This window comes from Agelaius phoeniceus, chromosome 15 (assembly GCF_051311805.1).
Source record: "Agelaius phoeniceus isolate bAgePho1 chromosome 15, bAgePho1.hap1, whole genome shotgun sequence".
In the NCBI taxonomy this organism is placed as follows: domain Eukaryota; kingdom Metazoa; phylum Chordata; class Aves; order Passeriformes; family Icteridae; genus Agelaius; species Agelaius phoeniceus.
Window position 1 is genome coordinate 4670596 of NC_135279.1, and position 18190 is coordinate 4688785.

The 18190-nt window shown below is 48.2% G+C and overlaps 1 protein-coding gene across 1 annotated transcript in view; it reads left to right on the top strand.

Moving 5' to 3' along the window:
• The window catches only part of ADAM19 (ADAM metallopeptidase domain 19), a 32379-nt gene that overhangs the window by 11745 nt on the left and 2444 nt on the right, over window positions 1–18190 (top strand). The window contains exons 4-22 of the mRNA XM_054642617.2: window positions 1155–1233; window positions 2281–2357; window positions 4066–4258; window positions 4698–4763; window positions 6059–6130; window positions 6925–7091; window positions 7957–8041; window positions 8288–8427; window positions 9555–9732; window positions 10567–10656; window positions 11837–12032; window positions 12349–12457; window positions 13097–13289; window positions 13836–13916; window positions 14413–14521; window positions 14623–14755; window positions 14978–15044; window positions 15838–16044; window positions 17400–17546. Of these exons, the coding sequence (XP_054498592.2) occupies window positions 1155–1233; window positions 2281–2357; window positions 4066–4258; window positions 4698–4763; window positions 6059–6130; window positions 6925–7091; window positions 7957–8041; window positions 8288–8427; window positions 9555–9732; window positions 10567–10656; window positions 11837–12032; window positions 12349–12457; window positions 13097–13289; window positions 13836–13916; window positions 14413–14521; window positions 14623–14755; window positions 14978–15044; window positions 15838–16044; window positions 17400–17546 (2389 nt within the window). The remainder of the gene's footprint in view (window positions 1–1154; window positions 1234–2280; window positions 2358–4065; window positions 4259–4697; window positions 4764–6058; window positions 6131–6924; window positions 7092–7956; window positions 8042–8287; window positions 8428–9554; window positions 9733–10566; window positions 10657–11836; window positions 12033–12348; window positions 12458–13096; window positions 13290–13835; window positions 13917–14412; window positions 14522–14622; window positions 14756–14977; window positions 15045–15837; window positions 16045–17399; window positions 17547–18190) is intronic.

Consider the following 18190-nt stretch of genomic DNA (forward strand, 5'->3'; position numbering starts at 1 on the left):
CCTTCTTGGTTTGGCCCAGACTTTGACTTGCTGTACTTTTTACATCACTGTTTAGCAAATGCAGATGTTTAAAAAGAAGGAGAAGGCTGTTTCCTCTGGAACAAAATCAAAATGCTTTCTTTCTAAAGGAGCACAGGAGCTCCTTTTATAGACTTTTGGTCTGATCTGGGTTGAAGACAGGGAGAATATTGTGTACATGGGGATGACATGAACAAATTCAAATTGGGGAGTCAGCATTTTCCCATAACAAAGATGTGAACCAGCTTCTGGGCAGCAGTTGAAATGCAGATGCAGATTAATTTATGATTGTACTCAGATTTGGGCAGTGGAGACAGTCTGGGTTTGAGCTGAGGACTCACACCAGCACCCAGATGTGGGCTGTGTTGTGTTTGCTATGCAGGACTTGGTGCTTTGAATTTAATACCAGTATAATTTGAGGCATAATTTGGCAATAGAAAGAAAACTCTGCACAGACTCTTGTACCCATTAAGGGTCAGTGATTAGGTTGGGATTCTGGGTCTTTAAAAGTCCTCATGTAAAAACTGAATTGTTTACTTGCAGCTGTTGGAATTGGATCTTGGTGCCTAATTGAACTCAGGGACAAGCTCTCTGTTATTGTTTTAATTCAATAAATGGCTTGAAAGAGCACTTAGATGGCTTGTGGGGCCCTCCAGGAGCGGATGTGCTCTGTGAGAGGTGCTCAGCTCCTGCCAGGGCAGTGGAGGATGGAAGTGGCCAGGTCAGCTGTGCTCCCACCTTCTGACCCTCTGCCATCACAGCTTGCTCTGCACAGGTCCCACAGCCCGTGGTGATGGTCCTGCCATGGATCCCATGGCTCCAGGGCCACCAGGAGCTGCTCCCTGGGCAAGCCCTGGCAGGAGGGAGAGCAGAGAGCAGAGCACAGCTGGTGTCCTGTGGATCCCTGTCTCTCACCTGCCCTCTCAGGGTGTTGCAGCTGGTTTCACACCATGGGTAGAAGACAGTGACTGCCCCAAACCCACAGCAGCAGGAATATTTACACTGGCTTCAGAAAGAGCTGGATCTAGGTGATTTTCCAGCACCCCTAAGAAGCAGAAATCCAGGTCAAAAAGAAAAGTCTTACCATCTTGAATTTTAAATTTGCCTTTCTTTCACCCCCTCCAATGTGTCTGCAGAAACCTCTTTGCACCAGGCTACACTGAGACCCACTACAGCCACACTGGCCAAGCCCAGAGCACCCCCCTGAGCCACACGGTGAGTGCAGAGATCCTTCCTTCCCTCCTGTGCCTGCAGGGGACACCGGGCTGGGCTTGGAGAGGCAGGTGAACCTCTTCCTCCTCTTCCTCCCGAGCCTTTTTTTTTTTTTTTTTAAAGTACATATCCCCACAGCTTAGTGCTAAAGGGGAGGGCAGTCCAGCTTTCTGATCTGGGAGGTTCCAGTGGGAAAGCTGCTCCATCCCCCAAAAATGGTAAAAACATCTTTCTGTTTTGCCTGAGCTCTGTTATGAGAGCCAAGGTCAGCAGCCAGCATTGCTCCCCTCTCTCTGGGTGCTGGGGAATTGTTTATTCCTCACACTGCTCACCCTCTTGCTTTTAGTTTTGCCACCAAGGACCTTCCCAGCCTTTGGGGAAAACAGCCCCTGTAAGCCAGCTCCCGTTCAATAAAAACCCCATAAATTACTGATCTCACCAGGCTTGGCTGCCTCTGCTGCAGCAGCACAAAGATGTGCATTGGTCACAAAGCAAAAATAAGAGATAAAATCCCCATGAGATCATCTTTCCTACTGCTGCCCCGGGCAGAGGGGAAGGGATACAATGAATAAATTGGCGTTTCTGCCCCAAAGCCCCCTTGTCCCTGCCAGAGGCTGCCTTTGTCCCAGCAGCTGCCCCTGTGCCCACGGTGTCACCCTCCGTGGGGCTGCAGCCGCGTCCCTTGGGGCACGGCCCGGGCCCGGCTGCCATCCATGGATGGGCAGCTCCTGCTCCAGCAGAAGCTTTGGGTCTGCAGCCATGCCAGTCCTCCCCTGGGGGATTCTGAGCTCTCCGTTTTTGCTGGCAACAAGGAGCTGTTTGATGCTGTTCGATGCCCTGGCCCAGGCGGCGCTTGGCAGCCCAAAGGCCAAATTTCGCAGCGGAGTCACGGAGATTTAGCGCTGATAATGAGCTGCCAAAGGCAGCGGAAAGGGAGCGCAGCGACCGGGGAGGGTCGGCAGCGCTCGCACGGGACTCGGCGACGCCTCAATTTATCCCATGTGCCGTGTCCATCCCACCAGCCCCAACCCTGCCTCCTCTGCCTTGCAGGAGCACTGCTTCTACCACGGCACCGTGCGCGGCTGGGAGCGCTCCAGCGTCACCCTCAGCGCCTGCCGAGGGCTGCGGTGAGTGCCTGGCGTGCTGGAATCCGGGAATGGCCCGGGAATGGCCTTGGAAATACCCCCGGGAATGCCTCTAGGAATGCCCTTGGCAATGCCCCCAGGAATGGCCCTTGGAAATACCCCTGGGAATGCCCCCAGGAATGCCCTTGGAAATGCCACCAGGAATGGCCCTGGGAATGGCCCTGGGAATGCCTCTGGAATGCCCCTGCTCAGGTGTTGCCACCGAGCTCTTCTCCCAGCAGCCTGATTCTCTCTAAATGGATGGAGAGCTCTCAAAGGCCACCCAGCCTGGCTATAAAAAGGGACATGTCAGGGAAAATGCAGAATTTGGGGTGTCATTAGTAGCTATGGCCCCCTAAGGAGCTCCAGGACCTTTCCCCCTGTTGCTGCCAGTGCGGAGGGGTGCAGTGACTGAGTTTAACTTGAGTTCACTGCAGCAGAAGAATCTTGTTGGTGGCTCAGGGCTGCATCTGTCGCAGGCAGGGACAGGACTCACCATGTCCCAGCCCAGTGCTTTACACTCGGGCAGAAACCTTCTCCCAGTCTCTCACAGCTGGCAATTTTGTGTGTGTTTTGGGGCAAAGTCTTCAAGTCTGAGCTCCCTCCTGGGCTGTGAGCTTTCTGCTTTCTCCCCAGGTGGTGCCAGGGCTGTGTGTGTGAAACCTTTATTTTGGGAGTAATGGAGCCTTTGGCTGGAAAAGGGAGTCTGTATCCTCAGCCAGGAGTAAATGAAGCAGTTTGTTGTGACCAAGGAGCTGCATTAATTTACACCAGCTCAGAGTTTGTTTCCAAAACATCACACGGGCTTTATTGACATTAGTGGTCATTGCTCTGGAGCCCTGCTGGAAGCTGTGCTGGTGGGACTGGCTCCAGCCAGGAAACAGCCCCTGCCAAAGCAAACCTGAGACATCTCAGTGAGTGTAGCACAGGCCAAAGGGCCTGGTGAGATAACCAGGACAGTGCAGCCACCTGTAGCTTGCAATAAGCACTCCAAAAGCAAAAGCAGGTGTGCCGTGCTTCTGCCAGCCTGTGTTTTCCTAGGCTCTGCTTTCCAGAGGGACAGGGATGTTCAGAGTGCCTGTACAGAGGCTTCCTGCACCCCTGAGCTCTCAGTGTCTGCTGGCAGCTCTTTGCTATCTTTTTCTCACTGCTGGGGAGGCACAGGAGCTGAGCACATGTGGCTGTTCTCACTCTGAGCCTGCATGGTGTGGGTGGTGCCCATCAGGCCACGCATTTTCTAGAGGGCATCACACACACATTTCCAGCTCTCCTGGCTGTAAGAGGCTCATTGAGAAATCTATAACCATCTGGGTATGTGCATGACCCAGGGAGAACTCTGCTTTTCCTGTTGACAAACAAATCTTCACATTTTTCAGGTCTGGTCTGTTAAAGGCAAATTTCTTCTGTTGGTAGAAAAGCTTCCACTGCCCCTAAAGAAAAAGCTGTAAGTTAAACTTCTCAGGTTGCAGCACATGCTCCAATAGCCTCTCAATGAGTGAGGCCCACTGAATGGATTTTAATATATGGAAGGTCAGGGATTTCCCCCTCTGAACTCAAAATATTCCCACCCTTTTAATTAATGAACTGCCTGGCCTGGTAAGGATAAGTGTCTTGCCAGAGTCAGATGGGAGCTCAGCAGCAGCAGAAGGATTTGTCCCCAGTTGCTGTCATAGTAATCAACTTTCCCTTTTATTGCTTCCCCTTTCAACAGAGGACTCATCATACTGAGCAGCAATTCCAGCTATATCTTGGAGCCAGCTCCTGACAGCCCAAACCAGCACTTGATTTACAGGGTGGACAACCTGAGGTTGCAGGGAGGAGCTTGTGGCTACCAGGGCACTGTGGATGCAGCTGAAGATTGGCTCAGGAGTTTCACAACTGGGATGAAATCACCAGGCCAGAGGGTGAGCAGGGCTCAGTCTGAGTCCATGCATGATGCTCCAAATATCCCACCTGTTCCCAGCCCTGCTGTCCCCTAGGAGCATAGCTGAGAAAGTGAAATGGAGAGCATTTAAGAGAGTTTTTAGCAAGCTGGTTGTGAAATGGTGGCTCCAGCAGGGAAGTCAATGAGTGTTGGGGACTGTGGTGGGCTGTAGCTGTTCCTACATCCCATGGAGGAACAAAAGCTGGGCTGAGTACAGGCTTGTGGGCACCTGCTGTAGCTACACTGACCTTGGTTGCCCTAAATCAATCACAATCACATCAATCACCCTGTGCATGGGGTGGGGTGAGCAGTCAGTGAGAAACAAACTGGGAAAAATGACCTCTACATATATTTCGTGAAGAGATTCTTGGGGAATACTGGGGGAGTAACCCAATAACCCAGTGTTGCTGCTGCTGCAGGTGAAACGGGACACTCTGCAGGCTACAAAGTATGTGGAGCTCCTGCTGGTGGCTGATTATGCAGAGGTAAGAAATGGGATTTATTCTATCCAAGGAGCACTGGGCACAGAGCATCCCACCTGCAGCATCCCCTGGGGCAGGGAGGGATGCTGAGGCTCAGCAAGTTTTCTCTTGCAATCCCAGTGGTTCTCAGTGGACAGGGAGTGCTTTGTCTTGGTCACTTTTGTCCTGGTAGCCACCACTGGCCCAGGGAGAGATCCAGATTTGGATGTGGGCTGAGGGTCAGTTCTGGTCTCCCAGGGTGGCAGTGGTCAGTCCTAGTTATGGCTGGGAGAGTCTGCCTTCAGAACAGGGAAATTTGGGGGTTTCCAGGAGTGATGTGCTTCTAACTGCAGTACACTTAATCTCTAGAGAAGATAACCATGATGATGCTGTGCTCTGAGCTGCTAGCAGATACATAAATAGACATTTTTAAGGCTCCAGATCACAGAATAGGTCTGGGAGAAGTAGAGTGGAGTCAGCAATCCCTCCCCCATCCCCAGCCTGGACAGGCCAGACACACTGACAGTGCAAACCACACAGTGTTTTACTGATTGTTTAATCTCCAGCACAGACGGGAGCCAGGCTGGTCCCATCCATAATTTACAACTTGAAACTCCAGTAGGGAAAACCACACAGTGCTCTGGGCTATAATTTATTCTGAACAAAGCTAAAGAGGCAGAACCTATTTTGGTTTCTCTGTTAGGCAGCAGGACACCAGGGAAACTGAGAAAACACATAATACCCAGGAACTGCCATATGTTGTTCACCATTTGATCAGAGAAACTGGGACAGAGGCTCACAGTGTTGTTCTTAAATGCCCTTTCCTTGCTGAGTCCCTCACTAAAAGAAAAGTTGGGTTTTGTCCTCTGTTAAACAAAAATCTGAACATTTTGCCACTTTAACTCTTTGAGCCAGTTTGCTAAAATTACCCCATTCATTGCCAAGTGGTTTAAACAGGCAAATTGGTTGGATGAGTGAGATGTGATGAGAGGTCCAGCAGCCTTGACCTCAGACATGAAGTCCTGTTATCACATATTTCACCTGGCACATTTGCCAGTTCTTTGTCAGCCCCCAGCTCTGGGGACACTGATAAGTTCGGGTTGCTTCACTGTGCCACCACTTGAGTAGCATCACTGCCATCGTGTGCCAGGGATAAATTCTGAATATACTTGTACAGGTGGGCTTAAAATCAGATGTGCAGTGCAGGGAGACTTCACTTCATAGTTACCTTCTCATTTCCAGAATAATGTGGCTCATTTTAACACATTTCAGCTCTTTGTGGTTGCCTTTGTGCTGTCTGACATGTTCATTTTGTTCAGTTTCAGAAACATCACTTCAGCATCGAAGCAACAAGGCAGAAATTAGTGGAGGCTGCTAATTATGTAGATAAGGTGAGACTGTGTGTGTGAAAGGAGGAAAGCAAGGCCCAGATCATAAAATATGAGAATTAATTGGCCAGGGGAAGGCTGGCTTTTTGGGAGAGAGAATAATGTTTTGGCAGTTCTCCCCAGTGACTTGGGGAGAGTGTCTGCCAAACAATTGTGTTGTTGCAAATCCCAAACAGGGTGGGAGGATCTCCATTCCTTGGAGCCGGCATGAGCACCTTGTGTTTTACTGCATTTCTGTAAAAACTGTTACCTAAGTAATGCTTTTTGAAAAGGGGCTGAAGTATTCACTTGAAATGGTAGAAAACCTGGGAAGTAGAACTGGAAGGGGCTTTCAGAAGTCATCCCTGCAGTGCTGTTGAAGTAAAACTTCTTTATTTTTCAGATCTACTTCCTTTCTGCTCCCCTTAAACCCCTTCCACCACTCCCTTCACCCCATTACTCATGAATACTTCTCCTGTTTGTACTTGACATGGCAGAAGTGCAAACAGGAGAAGGAATTTTGACATATTGGAATATGAAACATGATGTCAGTCTTCAGTGTTTGTTTCTTCAGATTATGTCTTTGCCAGTCATTCAAAAATGAAAGCTCAATGTCTCTGTTTCACTTTGAGTTTAGGTGGTTGCACATTTCTGTCTGCAGAGCTCAGCACTAAGCTGAAATGCATTTCCAGAGGGAGCATCTTCTCTGGACATGTGAATCTCTAGTAGCAATTAGCAGTATATATTTGAGATTTAAACCACAGTAAAATAACTTTGTGGTCCTCATTTTATCATCTCTTTTCTTTTCTGTATCTTAGTTTTACAGGGCCTTGAATATCCGGATTGCCTTGGTGGGGCTGGAGATCTGGAATTATGGGGATAAATGTGATGTAACAGAGAATCCCTACTCCACCCTCAAGTCCTTTCTGGCCTGGAGCAGCAAAGAGAGGCTGCACAGAAAACATGATAATGCCCAACTAATCACGTGAGTGTTTCTGACAAGTGGCTCGGGTGGGTTGGAAATCAGTTTTTGTACCATGGTATCCTTCCAGGATTCAAAGTGGCTTTGTGGAAAGCATGAATTGCTAACCCACCCCACTGACACACAGAGCCCTGGTGCTGGGAGCCAGCTGATGGTGGCCTGTGACTGATGGGCCACTGATCCATCAGGACCAGCAATGCAGATGGCATTGGAAGAAAAATTTGCAGCAGCTCTCAGATGGTCTTACCTCTTCCATGGAAATTCATCCACCAGGATGAGTCAGAGGACCTGTAGGGTTGAAATGCAGAGATAAATGCCTTTTGCCTTGTTTTCTTTGGTTGGATTTTTTTCCCTTTAACATTACTGTATTTCCTCTCCATCTGGTCATGTCCTGAGCACAATTTCCAGGGCCACAAAGATTTCAGGGTGGTGCAGAATTCCAGCTCAGAGGCTGGAGCAGACCATTGCTGCACCTCAGAGGTGTTACCTACCACTCCCTCCAATCCCCAAATCCCAGGCTGGCAAATATCAGGCTTATGGTAAATTAATTATCCACAAACGGTACTCAGACAAGGATCCAGAGCTGGTCTTTTCTGTGCTTGTTGCAAAGCTCAGCAGGAGCACTTTTTGGAACCAAACCATTATAAAAAATGGGATTGTCTGGCTGGCCCACAAAGCAGAGTAGCAGTCCAAGATAAACAGACCTAAAGGCTTTGTAGCTCTGCTATGATGTCCTGCTCTGGAAGACACTATAAAGGCAATGTGTCCCCTGACCCTGTGTAGGGAGCTGTGTGCTGCAGGGTGCATTTCTCTGCCTGCCCCCTCGAGTGCCTCAGTGCCATTTCATGCTCTTTCTGGTTGATTTTAGGGGTGTGCCCTTCAAAGGTACCACAGTGGGCTTGGCTCCCGTGATGGCCATGTGCTCTGACTTCCAGTCAGGAGGAGTAAACATGGTAAGGAATTGCCAATCCCCAATATAAAGCTTCTTGCCAGCAGTGAATACACAGGAGAGATGCCTCCTAAAGCCCAGGGAGAAAATCTTTCCTGTCAAGTTCTCCACTCACCTGCTTATAGGCAGGAATACCTCCAGTATTTATTTTCTACATGTACAAATGAGAAATTCCCTTCACCCCATCGACCCAGAGGTGCACAGGACAGGCGCAGGTAAAATGCTGATGTGCCTCTTTGACCTTGCACAGGACCACTCTGATAATGCCATTGGAGTTGCTGCTACCATTGCCCATGAGATGGGACACAATTTTGGCATGAATCATGATTCTGCTGGCTGCTGTTCCACCCCTGCAGCAGATGGGGGCTGCATCATGGCTTCTGCAACTGGGTGAGTTCATCCCCACGGGCTCAGGGAGGAATGGGAAGGGCTTTGTTACAAGAGCCTTGGTGGAGTAAGAGCCAGAGATGTAGAGTGACAGTGGGTTTGTTGCTGCCTGCTGGAGTCAGTGTTTATAGATAAAAATTTGCTGGACATACCCTGGGGCATGGGGCAGTAGCATTTTGCTGATTCCCAAGGAACTGATTCCTGCCTGAGACTGGCCTTAGGTGATGGCAGCGTTTGAAGGTGGAGCTCTGAACTGTTGGGTAAAAGGAAAGTTTTCCTGTTCCCTTTTCTTAAGAATACTCCTTGGTTTCTGAGAGCCTGTGTTTAACAGGAAAGAAGTCAGTGAGAGAAAGGGGAAGCAAGAGTGGGTCTGGAAGCCCATAGTAATTCAGAATTTGATTTTGGATGAGGAAACAAAAATTTCTACAATTCAGTCACGAAACATACCAGATGAACTCATACACCTAAAGCCACATTCACCATTTTCTCAAGCCTTCCTCTGTTTGAACAGATTTTTTTTTTTATAGGCATCATCTTTTGTGTGTATCATTTCCTCCAAAACCATTTGTGTGAGAAGTGAAAGCACAGTGGCATGCAAGCAGAGCACACAACATCCACACAGATGCACAGCCACACATGGAGTGCACAGGCATTGTAGCAACAGAAATTAATAATTTTTGTCACAAACAATATTCACATTCTTCAAAATGAGGTGGTAGATAGGAAAAATTAAATATTATTTTTAGCAGTTAGGCTCACAGGGAGTTATTCACAGGCTGAATGCTGAATTCTCAGGCTTGTTCAAGCAGCTGGGAATAAAGCACAGCTCCATAATTGAGGAGAAGAGGACAGCCATGCTTGTCAGCAATCACAGTCAAATATAACTCAACATATTTTGGTTCTACAAAGTTATTTTGTAAGGCCATCATATTATTAAACAATCTTGCAGTGCAGTCTCAGTTGTGTAGTGCAGGCACAGGAAATCACCACCTGCTTTAGCACAACTCCAGGAATTTCAGGGGGAGACCTGTGTCCTTTGGCACTTGTCAGGATTTGCATGTGCTCCTTTTTGCTTCTCTAAACCATTGCCCAGACCTGGCTTCATGTTTTTCTACCCTGCCTCTGTTCAGGCACCCATTCCCCAAGGTGTTCAACCAGTGCAACAGACAAGAGCTGGAGAAGTATCTGCAGTCTGGTGGAGGGATGTGTCTCTCCAACATGCCAGACACCAAGAGAATGTATGGTGGAGGGAAATGTGGGAATGGCTACTTGGAAGAGGGAGAGGAGTGTGACTGTGGAGAGGTGGAGGTAAGATCCAGATCCAACCATTTGGGGTTTAGTGGGACACATTTTTTTTAATTATGTATTTTGAAAATACAGTTTTGTGATCTGTAATCGGCTTTTTTTTTGTGCAGGAGACATAAGTATCTTCCCTGTATATAAATGTAAATCAAGGTTCTAAAATATTACATCTGACTTAGTGTGTGGTACAATCTCCCAGAACTCAGGGATGGTGTGGTCCAGGGCTGAACAGAGGTGATTAAAGCTTCATTTGAAAAGGAGATGAAAAAGCGATCTTAGGTCACATAATCACAGATTAATTTAGGTTGGAAAAGACTTCCAAGATCATCAAGTCCAACCTGTGACCCATCACCACCTTGTCAAAGGAACCACAGGACTGAGTGTCACATCCAGTCATTTCTTGAATACCCCCAGGGACAAGGGACAGTGACTCCACCACCTCCCTGGGCAGCCCCTCCCAATGCTTAACAACCCTTGCAGTGAAAAAAATCCTTCCAGATGTTGCAGCTTCATATAGAAATTCACTTTACCTATGGCTCCACTCCTGTTAAGGATGGGGCTTCTCTCAGCACTGCATCTCACTTCTGCAAATCCATCCTTTGCCTCAAAAGAGAACAGGGAGCTGGAAGCAGCAGCCCAGACTCTCCAGATGTGATGAGCACAAGCAGTTGTATCCCATCAGAGGGGCCTGTGCAGTGCTGGCACTCAGCTCGTGCTGGGTGCCCTGAGATACCCTGGAAGGGAGGGTTTTACTTTGTGTGTGACCCACTGTGAGTGAGAACACATCAGTGCCTGCTCAGATCTGCCCTGTGAACTCTGCTGCACTTCTCTGCCTTCCAGGACTGCAGGAACCCTTGCTGTGACCCCAGGACCTGCTCCCTGAAGCCTGGTGCTGAATGTGCCCATGGCAGCTGCTGCCATCAGTGCAAGGTGGGGGCTCTGGGTTTTCCTGAGAGGAAAGGGAATAACAGGGGTTATTCTGGAAACTGGAGGGGGAAGGGGAGAAAACACAGCCAAATATGGAGTTTAACTCCTCACCTGGTTTGGTTTGTCTTCAGGTGCAACAGCCATGAGTGTAATCAAACTAGGGGGGTTCTTTCTTCTGGCTGATTAAATTGACTCCCCTGGTGTCTTAAGATGAGCTGTGAGTGCTGCTGGAGTGAAGTCACACTGCCTCTCTTGAACACAGGGATAAATCAGAGCTGATATTTCTCTCCATTGGCTCTAGAAGAAATCTAGACAGAGCTCTTGGAGCAAACCCTTCCTCCAGGGATTGGGCTGGATGCTTTGTTTGCTCTGAACCCTCTTTTCTGGGGTGCAGCTGAATCCCTTTAGCTCTGGTGTTTGCTGAAAAACTGCTGGCAAAGAGCATAATTTTAAATCTCATCTTTCCTTAGAATGACTGGTTAAAATGTGTTTGTGGTTTTGGAGCCAAAGATCTCAAATTTGACAACAAATTAACTCAAAAACAAACATGGGGAAAACATTTCTCTTAAGCTCATCTTTATGTTTGCACATTGACTGCATGCTCTTACTGACCTATCCTGAGCAAAATGAGGAAAACAATTTCCAGAAATCCACCTGGACTCACTTGGAACAAGCTCCCAGATGTGACTGTGAATGCCCTTTGTTCTCCACGTGTGTGGTGGACAAGAGCAGAATGAACTGAGTAAACTCATAAGCAAGGGAGACATAAGTTATGCATCAGGAAAATGTCTCCAGCAGAAATGTCAGAAACAAACTTTCCAAACTAGGGAGGGTTTTGAGAACAGATTACACAAACATCTGTCAGAAATGGTTCAGGTAAATTGGATCCTACCCTAGGGGAGAGTGAGATGGATCAGTGTCCCCATGAGGTCTGGCAGCCTTACATTCCATGCATGATCTCATTGCTACCTGGGGAAGGGATGCAGTCATTAATTGTCATTAATTGTATTCTACACAGTTCCCCCAGCTAATGAAGTCCCAGAGGCACGAGTCACTGCTGACCTCAAAAACCCTCAGACAAGGAGGACACAGTGACACACACAGGGTTCTGCCTTATCTACAGACATGAAACCACAGAGGAGCCAAGCAATAATTCTGGGTTTTCCCCACTGTCTCTTTTTAGCTGATGTCCCCAGGAACTCCCTGCAGGAAGAGGTCAGGACTCTGTGACCTCCCAGAATTTTGCACTGGCGAGTCCCCGTTCTGCCCCCCCAACTCCTACCAGATGGATGGGGCTGCCTGTGATGGAGGAAAGGCTTACTGCTACAGTGGCATGTGCCTCACCTACAGGGACCAGTGTGTGCAGCTCTGGGGGCCTGGTAAGGACACTGCCTGCACCACATTGCCAAGTATTTCCAAGGTGTCTGGGACCTGCAAGTCACAACCTGCTGGCCTTTGAACCAGCAAATGCTCTGCTCCTGCTGCTCCTCACCCTGCTGTTCCTCACCCTGAGCAAGGCAGGAGCACCTTCCATACCTGCTGTCAGCAGCAGAGTCTGAGCAGCCTTTTCTCCTGCCTTACTCACGTGGAGGAGGCAGCAAAAAGTTTCCCCTGCTCCAACCATTCCAGAAAAAGGACAAGTGAGTGGTTGGCATGGGGTGGGATGAAGCAGCCACTTGAGTCTCTCCCATGCAGGAGCACAGCCAGCACCTGATGCCTGCTTTGAGAAGGTCAATGCTGCTGGAGACATCTACGGGAACTGTGGGAAGGACATCTACGGGAATTACAGGAAATGTGACATGAGGTACAAAGCAGAGGGGCAGCCCAGGGTTGCTCAGTGGAGAAGATGTTTTTATATGTTACAAAATTATGGGCCAGGAGATAAAACTGATCCATGCATTGGTTCACTCCCTCCCTCTGCCTTCTGGGAAACCAGCTGCATCTTTGTGGGACTTGGAGCCTTTACAGCTGAAGCTCTCAGCTCACCATTTTCAAACATCTAGTTGGTATTCTTCCAAAGCAACAGAAGAGGGGGATTTTTTAAATCCATAAGATAAATTGTAGCTTTATAAGTGAGTCAAAACTTTTTAGTCGTAATTCTGATGATTTTGTTGAGCCATCCATGGGGACATCCCCCACCCATGGGGACTGTGGGGTGGTACCATCAGTATCCATCAGATAACTCTTGGGGAGGTGCATGATCTCATCACTGATATTTCTCTCCATTGGCTCTAAAAGAAATCTAGAGAGAGCTCTTGGAGCAAACACTTCCTCCAGGGATTAGGCTGGATGCTGTGTTTGCTCTGAACCTCTTTTCTGGGGTGCAGCTGAATCCCTCGTTTAACAGTGACTCAGCACTGCTGCTTTAATTTACATTTGGACTCATGTCCGCAAACATTCAGCAAGCCAGGAATAATCACTTTATCCTTTCTTTTGACATCAGAGATGCTAAATGTGGGAAGATCCAGTGCCAGAGCTCAGCTTTCAAACCCCTGCAGCCCAATGCAGTGGCCATAGACACCACTGTGAACAGGCAGCGCTGCCGGGGCACCCACGTGTACAGATCCGACAGCGAGGAGAAGGAGATGCTGGACCCTGGCCTGGTGTTGACAGGAACAAAGTGTGGGAGCCATCATGTAGGTACAGTTCTGCCTGGAGTGGCTTGGGGGAGGCTCAGAGTATCACTTTTCCACCCAGAATGTGCTTTGTGGTTGTCAAGCTATTAATTTTTTATGTCTAATGGTCTTCTAGGAGGTTTCTGTATTTGTTGGAAAAATAATTCCTAAGAGGTTTTGGAGAAGGACACACACCAAAGGCTTTATGTCTCTGCCAGATGAAGTTCAGGGCCAGTGCTAAATCTGGGATTTGCTAAATGGTTGAAGTTGTCTTGCTTAAGGATGAGACACAGTTGGAACCAAAGACCTGTGAGAGCCCCTTCAGACACTTGCCACATGGGCATGGCCAAGCTGTGGCCAGCTGAGCTCCCACTTCTCTCTGATTCCCAAGGGCTGGGATTTGGGGTAGTGATTAACAGTTTGCTTGGGTACCAGGTTAATTAATTTCCTGTTACTCTGCCCAGGGAGTTAATTAGTTGTATTTCCAAGTCACAAGATAGCACAAGGCAGTGATGTGGCAGCTAACCCAGAGAGCTTACACTGAGTTTTTGGATGCTTTCTGTGCAGGTTTGCTTTGAGGGGCGCTGCCAGAACATGTCCATCATCTTTGATTCTGAGAGCTGTAGCAAGAAGTGCCATGGACGTGGAGTAAGTGTCTTCTTTTTCATCTCCATTCCAGGCTGATACAGGATGGGTTTCCATTCTTCTGTGGTTGCTTGTTCAGCTCAGTTCTGATACCTTCCTTAGATTTGCTCTGGACTTTGACTTCTTAGCCATCAATTTGAATATTTTTTTCCTGTTTGATGCATTTTCTGGTTCATGAAAGTCCCTTTGACATAGGATTTAAGGAGGGATATGAATTGCAATAAATGAAAAAAAAAGAGTAATCTTAAAGAAAAATATCCTGGGCCCAGTTCAGATTGAATAAAAAGTATTAGACATACTAAAGAAAAAACATAGAAAAAAGTAACATTTAGGGCAGTTTATCCCAAATTGCTTCCACTCCCTGAAGAAAAGAGTTTCCAGGCACTCAGCTCCCACTGGAGTGTCTCCTGTAGTGTTTAGTTCAGCAAGGCCTGAGTTTGTTTTCACTTGCAGGTTTCTTAGTAGCTTCCACTTGAATCTCTCAATCTTCCCACTCCAGGTGTGCAACAACAACAAGAACTGCCACTGTGACCAGGGCTGGGCCCCCCCCTTCTGCAACAAGGAGGGGACAGGAGGCAGCTTGGACAGTGGGCCCCCTCTGCCTGAAGGTGAGAGGGACCAGCTCTGCTGTGGGGCCACTTCAGAAGGACTTGAGCTGGTTGGGAGCAGAGAGTTTTCCATTTAACAAACTCCATTTTCTTGTCCTCAGGTTCTTCAGCAGTTGTGATAGCTCTGGCAATCCTGGCTTCCATTCTCGTCCTCACAGGAATCTTTTTGTTCTATTACCTGAAATGCTGGAGTAAATTCACCATCTGTTCTCTAAAGAAGACACCTCAGTTCAGGTAAGGTGTCAGTGCTGTGCCTTGTCTCCTTGTTCCCCCTCCTGCCAGGGCAGAAGAGACATTGCAAATGCTGTGAGGAATGTCACTAAATTGATTTGTTGGTAGTCACTATTGGCTTCTCATTTTTTCACTCCAGTGAAGATAAAATAGGAAATACAGGAAAATAAAGGAGAAAACATATCAAGACATTAACACCCTTCTTTTTCTTTCTCTCATTGTCAGTGACACCTCTGGAACTGGGCATGCAAACCCTGCCTTCAAGCTGAGAACCCCCCAGCAGCAGAGGAAGGTAGGGGCAGGGTCCTTCCACCTGCAGGGCAGAGATGCAGCTGCCCCAAGGTGTGGGATGGGATTTCCCTGGAATTAGGGAGTGGTTTTATCAAAGGATGGGAAAAGGAGGCAGACGTCACCCCTGGCTGAAAGTCAGTGGTAGCTGAGTGTAGCACCTGCTCCTGGAGATTTCCTCAAAGGCAGGAGCTGGCATTTGACCAGGCTCCTGTGGCTGCTTGTCTCTCCTGCTGAATCCTTTGTTGTCACATCCCCCATCTCAAAACTGGGGAAATGGCAAACCCTGGGTTTATTTGCAAGTGTCACACTGATGCCTGGATTACTCTGTTCTCTTGATTTCCATTTCTGCCTCATGATCCCAGGTTGTCCCAGTCCATCTAACCAACACCTACCAGACACACACAACACATGCTGGTGTTTTACACACACACACACACACACACACATATACTGTTTTTACACACATACACACACACACATATTGGTTTTACACACACATACACACACACGCATGCACATACTGGTTTTACACACACACACATACTGGTTTTACACACACACACACACACATATACTGGTGTTGCACACACATACTGGTGTTGCACACACGCACATACTGGTGTTACACACACACATACTGGTTTTACACACACACACACACATACGGGTGTTGCAGGCAATATTTTCCACTCTGTGGCTCAGAGACCTCATGTAGATCCTCAGAAGTGTCGCAGCGAGTACAAAGGGTGGCATGAAGTGGAAATACATGAGGGTTTGTGGTTTTTTCTGCACAGGTGACTGGCTTCCCTGAAATCCCACCCAAGCCTCCTTGTCAGCAAGCTCCAGGGCTCCAGATGAGCAGGCAGCAGCCACCCCCCTTCCCTGGCAGCCAGAGCTGCAGCAGGGGGCAGCCCATGGGGCCGGAGCTTCCCAAGGACATTCCCCACAGGACACCCCCGAGCAGGCCAGCACCCCCTGCTCCCAAACCTCCAACCTCTCAGGTATGGACTCGTGCTGCTGTCCTGTAGGTGCTGTTTGATGGCAGGTTTGTTCTGGTGAGGCCTCTCACCCTGGGGGAACTGTTAGTCTTGACCCAAGCTGACCCCATCTTATGTGAGCTTCCTGTCCACGAGGTCATTTTGAAGGCTAAAAGGAAATATTTATTCTTTTGCTGGCAGCTCTGTTCTAAACTTACTATGGACCCCACATTCTTATTGGAAAGATGGTAAATCACTCAGACTGACTTCAACCCATTTTGCAAAATAATATTATTATATTGGGGCCCTCAAAGAAGCAAAGGGCCAGCTACAGCAGGTAGGGGGAGACTGGTTCCCATGCAGTCTCTCTCTGAAGGACATAGAGGAAAACAAACCCTGTGGAGCAAAATCTTAGGGAATGGGTTTGTTTCTAGTCCATTGTTCCTGTGAACAGCCGGCACTTCAGCAGGAAAGAAAACTAAAACAAAAGCAGGAAGCTGAGTGCTGTCAGTAAGGAATAGGTATCCTTCCCAGCTGCTTGTTGACAAGTTCCCCATGATCTCCTTTGTGTTCCCTCCTCAACACATCCAGTCTCTTTATCTCAGTCACCCTTATGAGGTGGAACACTTTTCATAGGATTTCCACAACAAACCTGGCTGTTTCTGGGTTAGTGGAGAGCCACGAGTTGGGCAAGACAAAGGGAAAATAATTAATGTCACTTTTTGCTTGTTGCATTGGCCTTCCTGGATGTTTGCAGCATCTGCCAGATTTGCTCTCTTGCTATTCCTATAGGAGCTCTTCAGACCTGGCAGTCAGTGGAATTTAGTCTGCCTTGTCCTTCCTGGAGTCACAGGGCAAGATCCTTGGAGAGCAATAGATCCCCAAGCCATCAAGCACTGCATTTATGCATAGTCTGAGGAGACTGCAGAGGTTTTGGGTGCCCTCCAAGTCATGAGTGCAGCTGTGTTTGTTAAATCAGCACCTGTAAGGCAGCAGCTTAGCACAGAGCCTGAGCAACAACAGGCAATTGGCTCTTGTGGGGGTAACTTCTCCCCCTGGGACATGCTTTCCACTGAAATTCATTAGATGAATGGAAAATATAATGCTCTGAGCATCCTATTGGGGACAGCTGTGTGCACAAACAAATAATAACTGCTTGTGGGTCCGTGTGTGTTTGTATGGGCACAAGAACATGCACATATATAGTGTTTACAGGCATTGCATAGGCAAACAAACACTGAGTGTATGTGTGTGGAACTTGCTTCCAGCCATGAAGTGCATCAGTTAAAGTGACTAATTAAAAAGGCTCTGGAACACAGGTTACCTATTACTTCCAAAACTTAAGGTTTAAATTCAAAACTAATTTTTTTCCTCTGCAGGATATTTCAAGGCCCCGGCCACCCCAGAGAGCTCTGCCAGCGAATCCCATCCCATCCAGGTCCAGAGGCTGGCAGGGGAGCAGCCCTGCTGTCCCACTGCCCCCTGGGCACAGCAGAGCCCCTGGGCACCTCCAGCCTGTGGCAGAGGTAGGCACTGGGAGGGGTGGTGGGAAGCACCACCTGGAATTCACCCCTGGGGAATAAAAACATTCTGAAGGGAATATCAGCCTGCAGAACACCCTAGTGCACAGCACAGGGGGGTGGATGCTGAGAGGCTGTGGCTTGGTCACCTTTATTGCAGGGGTCTCTGTTTTTACCTGTTTCATATTAAGAATTTAAGAAGTTGAGCAAAACAGTGAATTTAGTCCTCCACAGCCCTGAACACTTCCTCAGGCAAGGCATTAGTGTGAGTGGGGCAGAGCAATGGGGTCCAGGGCTGTGGGACCCAGAAGTGTTAGTGAAGAGCAGCAAAACATGAAGATTCACACAAGACTTGAAGATTCCAGTAAAAAACAAAAATTCTTTCCAGCCTCCCTAGCTGTGGCTAAGGAGATGCATTCTCTGCAGGGAGTGTTGCATATAAAATATCCTGAATACAGGACTTAATAAGGGACTTCTAGGCACTGAGTTCAGTGCTCTGCAAACACAAAACATCTCCACTCCACACAGCACAGTTATGTGTCTCCAGCCTGCAATATACTGGAAGCCAGCTGTGGGAAATGGAGAAAACTGCAGGAACCTGCTTGTGGGAGAGTTCCCATGTGATGCACTGGGCTGTGGATGCAGACAGG